Below are 15,513 nucleotides of genomic sequence, written 5' to 3'. Positions count from 1 at the left end.
AAAACACGTTTCGCACACCTAGGTGTGTGACAGAAAGTGGAACTTTCCTTCTTCTTCTTCTTTCTCAATGAAAACTAGTAATTGATATCTCTGTGAAACCACTCATGGGATTTTGTTGCACATTGCTAACTAATTTATTCAATTTTTCATAAACAACTTCTGCTACTTTATGGGACCTCTAATGTCTTCATCATATAACAACAACAACAACAATAATAATAAAATAGATTGCAGCCTTTAACTTGAGTCTCCAGTGAAACTATGTGTGCAGCCATGTTGGAATATACGTGCAAGGTGTAAAGGTGTGTCAATATCTTATATGCTTTTTGGAGAAATTCCAATTTTTATGTCATGTAAACACGTCTTCTGACCCTAACTATTTGCCTACCGCCTGCCCCGACTCTCACTTGGATTTTAGTCACTCTGTCTCTCCTCAGATGAACTTAACTTATTATCAACTCCTACCTGTCTGACCCTGATTTAGCTTTGTGGACTTTTAGCTCAGCTAATAAACCTGCTGCATTTGGATGCAGCCGTCTGCCTGTTCTTGTGACAGTGTCAAAAAATTGTCAAGGAACAACTTCTGACCATCAGTACGATTGCCTACCAGACATGTTTTATACAAAATAAATTGTCCTAGACAAATTACAAATAAAATGTAGCTCTGCCTATTAAAATAAAACATGCCCTTATGTCCGAAGCATTAACATTTGCTTCCATTTCCAGTAGATAAAAAATGTAGCTGTGTTTAATGAGCTAGTTTGATGCAGATGTCTATTTATTTGCACCACTGCTCGGTTGCTTTTTCTCCTCTGCAGTACAATGAGCTCCCTTGGCTGAAGAAAATTACACTATTAAACAGTTACTGTAAATAAATTTCACATGGGTGATGACAACCAGTTGCAAATCTATGTCTCCAAAGAGCATTAAAGACTACATATATCGAGAGAAGAATGAAAACAAGTCTGCAAGCACTTTTTGAATAATGAAAACTTTTTATTGTTGCTGTCTGGAAATATTAGGAGCAATATAAAGTTAAAAAAAAACTGAGAACAAGACTTTTTTATTTGATTTCTGCAGCCATCCACTAACCTTAATCAGCATGACCAGTCTTCAACAGGGGAGTACAAATCCTCACAATACAAAAATACACACAAGTGCAGGCCCATTTGTCTTCCCGTCCTCATAGTGATCCATCCTCCCTCCTTTATAATTGGCCTCCCATTGTATGTAGCCAGAGAAACCACCACGAACATCTCTGGCCAGGTGCATTGTGGGTGCTCATTTTGTAGGCTTGCACAGGCAGAAGATGAAAGGAGCACAGAGGCACACACAAGAACAAATCGGGTTTGTGGGCAGATGTTAAATCACTGTCAGCTTAGCTGAACTGGGCAGGGCTGCACTGTTTCCGGGCTGCAAATTTAAAGGCATCTGTCTTTTGAAGTTTGCTATATCATAATAGTATGTTATTTAAACTTTACCCCGTACCACAGTTTTATATATTTCATTTTAAACCGGATTTCTGGGTTTATTACCTGATTAAACTTAGTGCTCAAGAGATTTGGATTACCTTACTGTTAAACCATTGCAGACAAAGTAGCTCCCTTCTGAACTTATGAAGTGTGAAATATTGATTAAATTACTGAGACTTTAGAAGAATGCAAAGAGAAGCTTATCTGTGATAAGCGGCATCTGGATTCCAATAAATAAGGCTATAAAACTGAGGTTTTTAAGATTTATTTATTCTTTTTTTTTTAAGTTAGAAGTTTGCCAGATAGTTACACACATTCACAAACCTGATTGAAACTAAACAAAAATTTAAAACAACTGTGTCATGTTTCAAACATGTCAGCAGCTTGTATGAGTGTTATGTTTGCTGTCCGGATTGCATTAGAACATTTTGAACCCATAAGCAAATATCCCCAAAGTATCTCTCCCTTAATAAAGCCTCTCAATTCTGAATTGAAGACAGCTGCAAATGCAGGTGACGTCGGCTCAATCTGTGAGGGTTTCGCCCTTGTGTCTTTGGGTGGAGTTGGAGGTGGAGTTGGGGACTGGGCCAGCGCTTCTTTGTCATTTTATGCATCACTTATCTGCATCTTGACAGCAACAACCCTTGGTTGTCATGACACCTTTTTATCTTTAGAAGCACTCTGATGAACATGGTGTGCTCTTCATTGGTTTTTTTTGGTTTGTTATTTTCCAACACTCTTTACTTCAGAAAAAAGCTTTGATGCTTTATGAATAAAAGGTAAGAGGCCAAATCTGTAAAGCTCACATTAAATCATGATTTAATGATTTAGGGAATAAAAGAAACATCACATTCACAATTTTCCTTTGCCACAAAATGTTTGAGGAGTAAGGTCTAATTAAGAACACAAACATTAAATGACAGAATATTATGTCTTTAGCTATGATATAGTTATTGTAAAGTCACAAAAATTTTACAATGTCACAGAAGCTCTTAAAAGCGAGCTTCCTTGACACTTTAAGTTTGCTTTTGCTTTCTTCATTCCAGTTTTTTTTTAAATATGATCTGCAACCACAAATGCAATCCATATCAAATTCATCTACAATCTCTGCTATTCCACCCCAAAACTTTCTGAAGTTAGTGTCATGATAGGATAACAATTATTTAAATTATATTTCATAAAAAAAATGTCTTCATTTTACATTCTCAAGTCCACATTTGTGTAGAACCTAATAGTCTAGTACCAATGCTGTAAACCTGAAATTTGATTGGCCAACTCTTAAATTGTAGTCAAATTGAGACCAAGCTCCCATTTTCCATTCCCCTTTTGACACAAAAAGTCCATAAGAAACTGGTTTGAGAAAGGTGGACGGGTAAAAAGTCAGATTTTAAATACATGTATGCACAGCCACTAACAAAGATTCCAAATCTTTCAGAGTGTGTTAAAAAGAAAAACACACAAACAGTGCAAAACATTTCACTTCCACAATCAATCTTTCCAGACTCATTTAGCTGGGGATTGGTACACTTGCAGAATTACACACCTTCACACACACGTGTGTGAAGGTGGCATTTTTCCATAGAAGATAGGAAAACTCATTTCTCACATCTTAATTGGTACAGAAAATTCTAAGCTTTTTGTTCTCCTGCAGCAACCTCTCCAAGGGAATGCTGATTAATTGTCCTTTAAGTTCTAGCACAACCGTACTAGAACTTAAAGGTCTGCTCAGTTGGGATTCCACTAATACATCAAACCAAACGTTTTCACCTCTCAAATTGTTGTCAATTCATTTTTATATCACTCTATACCTGTCACTTCCTCAGAACCTCAAGAGAAGGGTATTTTTTAACCTCTTTAAACAGTTTTATATCACAAGAACAAGAGGAGTCTAAAGGCAGACCTCATCCCTACAATCCACAGAACGCGCTACACATTTCGGTGTGTACATGGTATGATACACTGCACTTCTGTTTTTATTCTCAAACCATATTAAAGAAATTGAATTTAACAAATTATGCTAATTTCCCCCTCAAATAAGGAAATTAGAAAACAAAGAAGATGGCTTTTGTCAATTTTTTTTCTTTTGTATGCAGTCATTATATGCAGCTGTAGTGCAGCAGTGCTCCAGCTGAGATCCATAAGCTTTCTAATCTTTTTCATCACAAGATGTCCTTTCATACTTCTTCCTTTAAAAATAACAGTCCGTTTTTCAGATACTGAACTGAAAGTAAAGGAAGATGACTGCTTTAGGACATGAAAAAAAAAAAAACTCTTGACAAAACTCAAAATAAAGCTAAAAACCCCCAATAATGTTTTACAGATGAAAGAGCACTTTGTGGTGATTATTCAGCAAGCTTGACGAGTGTATTCGGGTAAGAAAATGCGAAAATAACCAATGTGTGTGTGCATTGGGAGTTTCTCTTTCATATGGTTTTCATTTGGGGTGGAGGTTTGCATAATTATTCTGGCATCACTAACCGTGGTGACAAAGTGAGCCGGTGAGCTTTCCTCTGGGTCTCTGCTCACATGGCAGTCCAAAATAGTCCAGCCTTTTTACAGGAAGCAGCAACCCCACGGATCTCAAACCACTCATAATAAGTGATCAGTTTTCCAACTGACATGCCCTTACTGCCACTTTATTTCCTGGTATCTCCGAAGCTACATTCACAAAGAAAAAAAAAACAATCAAGCGGCTTTTCAGCACAGAAACCAGAAGTTCGAAATCAAAATCAAAGTGACAACACATGGCAGGAAAACTGCCTTTCAGTTGGAACTTAGTTTACCATATAAAGACAAAAACCCTCTAATTACAAACAATGATTTTCTGCAGGACAGAAGTTCTTTTCAGTTCCTTCTTTGCAGAAACTTCCATCGCCATTTCGTGAAGCTCAACATAAACAGAGCCTGAACACATATGTCAAGCGTAGTGTAAACAGAGCATGTAACACATCATTACATCCCAGACAAAACATAGATCTACTGCTTGGACTTCCTTACCATTCCCTCTAATATAAGTGGACGCCAATCTGATGAGGTCAGCAAACCATAATCTCAACACATAGTCACTTTTCTAGCACAGTTCCTAAAATCCTAACAGTTTTTCCAAAGACAGAAGAAAGCTCAAATGTGCCTAAATTTACTGGGTCGTTCTATAAAAAAAAAAAAAAAAAAGGAAAGAGCACCAAAATGTATATTTCTATCTAAAATTATTAAACCAACTGAAAAACTTTTTCACACTTTTGTAAATTTTTTTTGAGAAAGGATGGGTGGGATTTGGGAAATCTGACATCAACAGATTAGAGGATTTTTCCAGCCAATAATATGGCGATAATTATTGAACGAATTGGACAAAAGGTCATGCAGTTTACACTTTTCGTGTCAATTGTCAAACTGTTTATGTTGCTAAGCTTTTATATAATTTAATTTCTTTCTTCTTTTTTTCTTTTTTTTTGGCCCTGCTCACTTGGCACCTATAGCTTTCCATCCCTAAAACAAAAAGCAGAAACATAAACAAACTAAATCTGTTCTTTAAGACTATCCATCCATCATCTTAATCCCTTTTGGGGTTACGTGGTTGCTGGGGCCTAACCCAGCCACTGCTGTGCGAAGGCAGGATAACTTCTAAACTGAACGCCAGGCTGTTGCAGGGCCACTTTTAGGACTAAATTTGTCTACCTAATCACATTTTTAACATGTTTAATAAGATGCCCAAGTAAGATCTCATGTTTTATTCAACACAATAAGGCACTCAGCTGTTTGCCCAGCCGTTGGATAAAGACCAGAAAGAAGTATAAAATTCTTAAGCAAACATGTCAATGTTTCTTAAAAGTATCTTATATGTAGCTAAATGTATCCTTAACAATAAATTACTAAATTTATTAGAGCAGCTACAATAATATAAAAATATATATTGTTTAGAACTAAAACTTAAAAATCTAACTTTATTTCTTTTGTTCTGTTTTAGAAATACAGAAACTCCCTCTGAGAAAGAAAATCACCCAGGTCAGGTTGAGAAAGTGTTATGCTTTAGGAGCAGGAAAAGTGTGAACTCACCGTGTCTGAGTCCCACTGTGCTGGTCAAGGTGCCCGCAAAGCTGGCAGGAAAGCCCCGCCCTCCTGCATCCCTTTTTTGACTAAGAGATGAAATGAAGTTACCCAGAGATGGAAATGGCTGCTTTGCTCCTCGTCCCAAAACCTGTGACGCAAAAAAGTAAGATAATTTGAAAAACAAGGAAACAACATGAAAGTAACCCTATATCTGAAGTTCACCCCCCCCCCCCTGCAGCCTGCGTTCAAGTGGCCACTTCCAATGAAAAGTCAATGTCAACAAACGTAAATGCACATTTCGGGCTTCAACGTTTAAAACTATTGCGTTCACACGTAGTTACGCAAGTTTCTACGACCATTTTTGGCTCTACGTACAAAACGTGCAGCCATTGAATGTGAAAGTCAAACCAGGTTGAACTTTGAACAATCGGGGACTCTGATTTGGTAGCGATGTATGAATGACCTCCATTTTAACTAATGGAGATGCCAACCATTTGAAAATTAATCATGGAGGAGAAATGAAAAATTGGCGTTTGAGCCCTGCTGGAATTATATGACACCAAGTCTTTAATGTACAGGAATAGAGCTGTGATAGGAAAAGTCTGGAACAAGATTTACACCGCTTTCGCACCAAGCCTCTTCCAACTGTAGCTGGCGGACATGTGCTAGTAATCAGAAGAAAAAAGAAAAAGAATCCCTTCCCTGCTTGTCCAGTGTGAACACCATGAGCTAAACGCGCGTCACAGGTCTGGTACGTCCAACGCTTCATAGTGGCTAAATTAACGTTTTAATACAAAAATACAGTGATACTGTAAGAAAACAAGAGGTTGTAGAATACCAGATAATAGCTCCATTATGACAGAAAACAAGTCTAATAAAAAAGTCTAACAAGTTTTCTTATTTCTTTTACCAAAAGAAAATTTGAAATACAAGATTACAACTTTCGTTTCTTTATCTCAAAATGGATTTTACTAGGTAGCTGCTCTTTCCCAGTTTCTGAGACACCTATTAAAGTCGCTAAATGGATTTGCGTTCCCAGATGTTGAGGTTTTTTCACCAGAACTCCTTAAACAAATCCAGCCTCTGGGCTGCATGAACAGACAATGACTGCATTACCAAAACTAAACAGATGAACACAACATTTATTTTATGGTCCCTGTGATTAACTGCAGCTCCAGGTCTCTCTGAGCTGCAGCCACAAGCACAACCGGAGGCAGACACGAAAAGAACAAGAATGAGGGATATGAAGCAGTAAAAGGAAACAGAAAGCAAGGAAAAAAAGAGGGGAAAAAGAAGACAGATATATAAAAGGATGATATATAAAAAACAATTGGAGGATATAAAAAAAGGATGAAAATGTGGTATAAAAAAGGTAAGACTGTTTTGGAGAGTTATACTGATAAAAAAAGAAAAAACAGAAAGACAGGAGGAGTGGAGAGTAAAATGCAAGTTAAAGAACAAAAGGAGAAGGGGGGATGAAAAGAAGAAGAAGGAGGTGGAGTGTGGGACAGATGATCTGCAGCCGCTCCTGACTGCAATACATAGTCCAAAGAATGGAGGTTATAAATGAAACCGCAGCTAGTCTCCCGCTCAAAACAAATCTGCCTTCAAACAAATCCCCAACACAGAAGTCTGTACTCGATATCATTCTTTCCTCATTCCCAACGCAGCAAACACTTTCACGCAGAGAGGTGACAGGCTGTATTTTCCCAGGAATCCCGCCACCGCATGTGTGCACGCAGACAGACGCAGACTGTGTGTATGCACCCGTGCACGCACATGCCGGCTCTTTAGGACGGGAAGTGAAGTGCCTTCATGAGACATGACAGCTTCCTCACTCAGATCTGATCAAACAAGTCGAAAGACCCACAATGGAAATCACAGAGCACAAAGCAGCCGTTCGAATCCCTAACAAGAACTGCAGATGCGTCTTCGACACCGAAGAAAGAGCTGTGAATAGTACTTTGGTCTCCACATCATGAGGGCCTCTCCTTTTTGTTTGCATAAACCGTGAGAAAAGTCTCCAAAGTCTGTTGATGTGTGCGAGTAGAACTGCATTCATTTTAGATTAAACTTGAACCCGACCCTGGAGTGATGGCGGGGAAAGCATTAACCACGCATATTATCCTGACACTTACCATGTGTTTGTAACTTCCGACACTTCCTGAATGGGATCAAAAATAAAGATATAAATATGAGGAGAATGTGTCAGATGGGATGGGCTTTCCCGCTGTCTTTAGAATAAAATCAATCTCTCATATAATATCTAATCAACAGAATCTCACATTGTCATGTTTCCATTGGCTGTTACTGGGAAACATTTTGCCTTGTAGACCCACTTAAATGTTCGATCAGGTTCAAAGTCAAACTGCACAAGTTTGGCTTAAATGATAAATGGCTCTATTCTATCAGACATATTCTGGCAGACTTGGTCAATTGGGTTTTGTTTCACAATGCCCTTTTGAGAGGGGATCAAACTGCCAAGACCGTTTCAATAACTGCTTGTTTAGGGGCAACATTTATCCATTTTCTTAACCCACTATATCCCTTTTGGGCTCACAGGGTTGCAGGAGCGTGTCCCAGCAGGGTACACCCTGGCCAGGTCACCAGTCTGTTGCAGGGCCATACAATCCCTCAGATTAAAAATTGAAGGAAAAAAAAGTTAAAAAGAAGTTATTTTTCAATTAAAAATTTAAAAATAACTTCTTTGTGATGTAGAAAATACACCCGTGCATGCTCCACAACGGGGGGGGGGGGGGGGGGGGTTGCCCTGCACAAACGGTTCCGTCCACAGCTAAGAGGCCAATTTTTGATAAACTCCTGCCACTCTGCAGAAGCTATGTACTAGAAAACGAAAAAGGTCTTTTGATTTTGGCTAAGTTCGGCATAAGCATACTTAAAAGATCAGTGGGAACGCTGTTAAAATAGATCAAAAGATTATCTGAGTTTCATCTTAAATTAATAGCACTGATTTAGGTATTAACCAGTTTTTTTAAGCAACAATATGTAATTTTGTTGTATTTTGATCATGTTTGTAATTGATATAAACATCAATTTGTCTTGAAAATAATAGCTACTTCAACTTCAGGAGAGAGAAAAAATCTGAAAACACATCATCATCCAGCTAAAATGGCCCCGTAGGTTAATTTAAAAACATCCCAGTGACAAAAGAGGAGAGATCATTAAAAAGCAATATTTAAATTATGAGCTAAAAGAAATTGCATAAACATTGCTGCTTCATTTAACCAAACTCTTAGTACATTTTACTCCCCTTTCCGAATCATTCCAGCATCACAACTAACAGATCAGCAGATCTTTCCAATGAAAATGTGGTGACTAGCACAGCAGCTCAACATGTATAAATATCACAGCATATAATTTCTTCATTTGTTTATGAGCATGGATTGGTTCTCTGTGTTTAACCCTTTGGAAATTAGATGTTAGCAATTCAAAATAATTTTTATCCTAGGACTCATGTTCACACTCAACAGCAACTTGCCTTCAAAACAGTAAAAAGCTGCAAATTTAGTCTCTTAGTCTCTTCACACATCCTATTAATGTGCCAATTTTTGGGCTATAAAACGTTCTTAAACTATTCAAATGAAACTACAATAATTAATGTTAAACAAAAACGTATATTATATGAGTTAAACAGTCCTTACTGATATTGTATCAGTCTGTTTAATATTGATATTGTATTGTCTGTTTAACCATTTCCTGTATGTGTTGTGTATATAATCACACCCTTTCTGAAAGAAAACAACACTCTCTTGTCCTTTCATTAGGAACCAGCCTACAGCAGCTACAAGATAATCAGAGCTCCATGGAGTCTGTACAGAGACAGTGTACATAAGCTGAGGAAATGGTTCCCAACTCAAATTTTTTTTTCTACTTTTTCACATTTGACAATAATTAACCTTCTTCGCAGCATTATTTTTCTCTCTCTCTCACAGATTTTTGTGATTTTAGTTCAGTTCTGCTCTTCTTAGCCATCCAGTTTAAGAGGAAATTCTATATTCTGGATTAGATCCACCAAACCAAATCTGTTAGAAATTTTACACTAATCTAATTAAATTCTCCTCTTTGATGAAATTTGTGTCAAGCGTAGTTAGGACCTGCCTAAATATGAAAGTTTTGGATGATAATTTTCTCATTCGGCCTACAGACAAAATGTGTGTAGCTGCTGTACATAAAACATTCCTTTATTTAAAAGCTGAATGTTGCCACATCTGGTTGAGGTCCGGCACTGGGCTTACAGATGTGTGCAGATGTGTGCCGACTCTGGCTCATATGTGAAGTGAACAGGGCTTGGCTACACAGACTTGGATTGCAGATTGTCCAGAATGTTTAGAGGCACTTGTGCTCTGACAGATCATGGGACTGACTCCAAAACTCTATGAACAGGTGATGTTAGGTTCATGAAATATGGGTCAAAGAATGTAAGCTGCATTTAGCTAAAAAAAAAAAAAAAAAAAAAACTAGACCCAGTTAGAGGCACCTAAGTCATTCTTGTGGCGCAAAATGACGTGTACAATGATTTGTAATAAGGGTGAGATCAACCTAGTGAGTCATTATAACCACAAGAGAAGAGATCAGCAACAAATTGGTCCATGGCCCCTTTAAAAATGCAACTCAGTAGTATTACTTTTTTTTTGTTTGGTTGTTTTTTTTTTTGTTTTTTTTTTTTACCCTTTAGCTGATCCCTTCAGAAGTTACTACACAAAACTTTTTTGTTTTCTAAATATAATTGAATTGAACTGAGAGTAGGCACAACTCCATCACCCAACTAAAGAAAATGTCATTGTGGGCAGATACCAGACAGATTTGTTTCTGGTGTCAATAGTTGTGTAAACCTTACAAATAGACCCGAGAAAAATTGGCATTGATAAGACATTTGTCTCTACAATCTATACATCCATTTTCTGATTCCTCTAAATTTTCGGGGTCACGGGGCAGCTTGTTCCGACAACTGTTGAGCAGGGTTTGTCCTGGAAAGGTTTCCAGTGTGTCACAAGGCTTTCCCTATAATGAATCTTGTATTTTGTGCTGGTGCCTAAAGAATTCAGATTTAAAGCAGCAAATAAAATGCTTACATTTGTTTTCCTTGATTCTGGGTTGAGTTTCTTTGCATAGATGAGGACTTTAGTCTTTGGCCTTATTTACAGCAGGGTTGTTAAAAAGTCTTGTCTCATTTGAATGGATGTGAGAGCTAATCGGAGCAGCACAAAAAAGGACATACCAATTTCAAATACAAGCAAATAAAGGATCCAGCCAACCATTGAGTGGAAGAAAAAAAGAAATTATGCATTGTACATAAAAAATAAAACTATATGAGATTGATCCACCCAAGAGTGCAGTGTGAAAGCAAACCAAAATCAATGAAATTGTCAATTTTCTCCATTCTCCGCCTGTGTCATCCGAGTCCTGAAGGTTAAATTTCCACTGGTCTGTCTCCAATGTGTCTCCAATGTGTTGACACAAAAAAAACAGAAGAACGTTCATTAATCAATCGTAATGTTTACATCGCCTCTGTCATGTCTGCGGTCCACATCTGTCCCTCCGCACTGCAACACAAGCTTTACGAAGAAGTTACCTTTCCAATCCGTCAAAGCTTACATTTTGTGGCAAAAAGCTGGGGAACCGGAAACATATCTTGGGTCAGGGTTTCAAAATAAAAACGTATTCTGTACTTTCAAAATAAAACTTTATAAAGACTTAATTTCATATTTACTTTGACGTGCTCACATGTTGACACACGTTGACACTACAGATAACACCACCATGGATGACAAAAGTTTAATTATGGAGGTTCAAAAACATAACATCATATATGACACAAAACTTAAGTAAGGAGAATCATTGATTGTTTAAGTGTTTGGATGAGAAAAGAGAGCAGGACGAACTACTCGACACGGGGGTGACAAGACAAACCACTGCTCCAAGATCAAGGGGGGGGGATGAACCAGAGAAGCATTGGATCCAATGTAAAATAACTGACGGTCGTGAGACGGACTCCCCGCACAACACAACAGACGCAGACAGACCAGTGTAAATTCAGAGTTCGATTTGACCATTGACTATATACAGAACTGGACTGAGTAACCCCTCCCCCCTTGTGTTTCAAACAGAAGGTACATTCTGGTCCCAAGAAGCCAAAATTCCATTGATTTCTATTGAGAAATAAACAACTATTACTCAGTTATTAAATTTGTCAGAATAACCATTCTTGCTCAGATACCTTACATTATCAAGTTCTTGATTATCTCAATTCCTTTTTCATGACATTTTTTCTGCAGTGACAGTTGTTAAAAATAATAATGAGACCACAGACAAATAACTACTTCCGATTGAAGCGGGGAAAAAGGCGCTTATAGGATTTTCTTCATTTTAAATACTTCTTCATTCGAAGAAATTAATATTTCGGGACCGATTAAATTATTCCAGTGGAACGATGAAATTATTCAGTGGAAACGAATGACTATTTCTTGAGAACGATATACTTTTCGTGGTAAGGAAATCCTAATTCGTGGGAATTATTTAACTATTATTCTTACCCATGTAATGTCACGGGCTCTGTAGATTGCCGAGAGTGGTTGCTATTGAAATGTCAAGTCAGACCAAAAACCGACGATTTATGGTTCCAACAAGGCGATGTCCATATTACAAAAAAATGGTGATTGAATTGACCTCATTTCTTTGGAACTGGAAGCAAGTCATTTTCTATAAATGATGTCACACTCACTTAACCTTAAGCTGTAAACCTTTTATCACAAGGAAGCACAACATGACTCTGGAAGATCTAGTCTTCAGATAAATAGGTACACCCCATTCAGGTCAGGGGGCCCCCTGCATTCTACTTTTCTTTAATCTATGTGGTCCTTCTGCGCATTGAGTAATGTTTATATTTACTAATACACCATGCCTGTAAATACTTTAAGGATAGGAGAAAATCCCATTGGGATTATCAGACATACTTCCAGGAGCAGCTCTCCATAATTGTCTGCAAAAAAAAAAGAAGACATTTTTACAGAGAGAGCCAGCTGTGTTCAAATATTTTTTTGTTTTTTGTTTTTTTTTTTTTTTTGGGGGGGGGGGGGTGAGTTAAACAAAGACAAGCCTTTTTAATCATGGCTTATAGTCGTCTTATAGTCGTTGCTTAACTACTTCAGATTTCACTCAACTTGAGCAGCCATGGGATCAGCCTGAAGCTCTGAGAGTGAAACCTCAAAAAGAAAAAGTTTTAAAGAGGGTTTATAGCATTTCCAGACTCAAGCAGGGCGAGTGTGAGCAGTGACAGGCTGCTCGCTGGTCAAAACTATCCGCTGCGCACATTCCTGCTCCCTGACACAATGGAGATGACATCAATCAAGGAGGCTTTGCAAGACACAAAAAAAACACATCACACTGCACACAGATGACATCACCAGCTCCTGATGCAGAGATGCCAGGAGTCAAAATTGATGTAGCTGTCTCACAAGTTATTTCACTTTCTTTAAAACCCGTAGTTTTATACTGACAGGATAACATGTAAGAGAACTCTAAAAATATATATAAAACATGAGGAAGAGCAGATCTAAAGTAAAGATTTTGAGCCAAGAGGAAGAGGAACAATTATAATTAGACACAGGAGCAGTTTTGCTGTTCTGTGGTTTGGACCCTCTTTAATTCTGAGTCATGTTTGAGTTGCATAATAAAGAGTATCCTGCATTTCCAGCACATTCCAGCATGGATGCAAAAAGGACAAATTAAACCAATCAGAGTAAAGAGTTGGGCTGCAAAAAGGACTAAAAACAGAAGTGTGGCATTTGACTAACAAAGCAGCAAAAGTGGAGATTTTATGCATAAGAGAAGCATAATTTTAACAATGAATGCATGAAGCTGCAGCAAAAAAAAATGCTTGTTGATTTCTACTTTCCACATGAAAATAATGCATATGATCAATGTCCCCAGTAAGATTTATGGTTAAGGGATGGTGAGAAAAGGAGCTGAAAGAGGTGTGCTTACAACAGAAGAAGAGTTGCTGTAAATTGGTGGAAGCCTCTCTCTGTCCCTCTCAACTCCTGACAGTGCAGAATGTTCTCCATCCATCCTCTTCAAGTGGAACAGCGGAAAAGTTGTTGTTGTTCTCTCTCCTTTTCCTTGGAAAGACTTACTCCCCTACAACCTCTGTGTTCCTGCTCCTCCAAGAGCTGAACATATTTTCTCCGGCGCCAGCTCTGACCTCCAGTTCAGTCTTTCCTCTCCGTTTGCTCCGTTGTTTGATTTAAAATCAGGGAGATTTCACATCCTAGTAGAAAAGGATTGAAATCTACCTTCGTCGAACAGGTGGGCTTCCCGTTACGCACACAATCTGACGCACGAACTTTTCCAAAAGCTGTGCGTAAAAGCTTCCCTTCGGTTCAGTTACGAAGCAGAAAGTAACTGTTGTTGTAGTCCTTATTTCGTTTCAAACAAGTTTCAAAACACGTTCAGAATTAAAAAAAATAAAAAATCTACTCATTCCTACGACGCTCCTTACGCCGCTTCTCCGCGTCGTCCGTCGGGGAGGCAGCACAGCTGCGGGCCGGCGCCATGTTTGGAGAAGGAGGAGGAGGAGGAAAAGAAGGAGGATGTGGCGCCTGGAGAGAGGAATCAGAAACGTTGCAAACAAATAAAGCGCGCGCGCGCACACAGAAAAACGTCAAGGAAAATGTGCATAATGCAAGAAGTTGCTAAATATGTTGAGTAGAAACCAAAGAGCCAGGTCCACGTGTTATTATTCAAATAGTTAAAAAACGAAAATGCTTTCCCTTGTTTTATTGTATTTATCTTTTTTGTTTAGATTGAAATGCAAACAACATTTCTATAAAACATGTAGAAGCATACAACTCCTATGTTTTGCTACTATTGATATTATAACATATCCAAAAACTATCAATTTTAAAAGTACTAACATATAAAAATGTACAGTTTTTGTCACAAAACAATATCATTAAAAATAAAAATCTGATTAATTTTGAGACTGAAATGTAAAAATATATATATGGCAAAGCCTAAATGCTTTAAATTGAGAACCCACGCTTCTTATTTTTGGTGTGCATCACCCCACAGGACCAGGTTGACATTGTTGCCTTTTTAACCACAGATGTGTTTTGCATCATCCTACATTTTTATGACTTGGGGGGCCTCAAATCTGTACTCCACCCTGTCTGCAGCTTGATGTGCCTGATGCTACAACAAAAACCTGTTGGAGGTGGTACTATTAGTTTGTGTGAGACACACTGTGAAGCATTATACTAGAATGGAAGCAAATGAACTTGTGTTGATGCTTGAGAACATTTGGTTTTATGATTTCTGTATAGAGCATTGCAGTTGGACTTCAGGAGCATTATGCAAGAGCTGCTGAACTACTTTTGACAGGTGGTTTAATGAGCTGTGGACTTCTTGTGAAGATGAACATCCACTTGCCTTAAAGGTTTGAATGTAAACATCAGGGAGAGAAGGTGGGTATATAAATATATGAATGAAAGACTCACTGCAGAGCAAACTCTAATAGTGGGATATTTAAAATTGTTTTAATCCTTCTGTGTTCCTTTTTTGGGGTGTATATGAAACCAGACAAAAAACCTGTGAAACACAGATCTTTATTGTACTTTATCATAAAGAGGTAAGAGGTAACGTCTTTGTTGTTGATATATAGAGTCTGAAGACTTTTCTTCCAAAAAATCTGAAACTTGGATTCATTCTGACTACTGAACACATTTCTTTTTCTTTATTCATCTGACTTAAGCTCCAGTCTAGGACACTTGGCATTATTTCCATACAAAGTTCATATTTATTTCACCTTATGTAATTTAGTTTAAGTTACATTTCTGGATGCTGAAGTAGATTTTCTTGACTGTTAATGGTTTTTCAAGGTACCTTAGAGCCCCAATGTGTCTGATGAATTAGATGTGATCATGACAATTCTTACTCCAGCTTGACAGTTTAAAGGCTACACACTTCCAACCTTTAC

General features: G+C 37.9%; 1 protein-coding gene across 1 annotated transcript in view; it reads right to left on the bottom strand.

Moving 5' to 3' along the window:
• hectd2 (HECT domain E3 ubiquitin protein ligase 2) overlaps nt 1-14,118 on the bottom strand; it is a 61,579-nt gene extending 47,461 nt beyond the window's left edge. The window contains exons 1-2 of the mRNA XM_011484259.3: nt 13,524-14,118; nt 5,526-5,667 (exon numbers count right to left, since the gene is read on the bottom strand). Coding sequence (XP_011482561.1) covers nt 5,526-5,667; nt 13,524-13,607 — 226 coding nt within the window. The 5' untranslated portion in view covers nt 13,608-14,118. The remainder of the gene's footprint in view (nt 1-5,525; nt 5,668-13,523) is intronic.
• Between the last annotated feature and the right edge of the window lie 1,395 nt (nt 14,119-15,513).

This window comes from Oryzias latipes, chromosome 15, assembly GCF_002234675.1.
Source record: "Oryzias latipes chromosome 15, ASM223467v1".
NCBI lineage: Eukaryota > Metazoa > Chordata > Actinopteri > Beloniformes > Adrianichthyidae > Oryzias > Oryzias latipes.
Note: the sequence above shows the minus strand (reverse complement) of the source record. Positions and strands in the feature narration are given on the sequence as shown.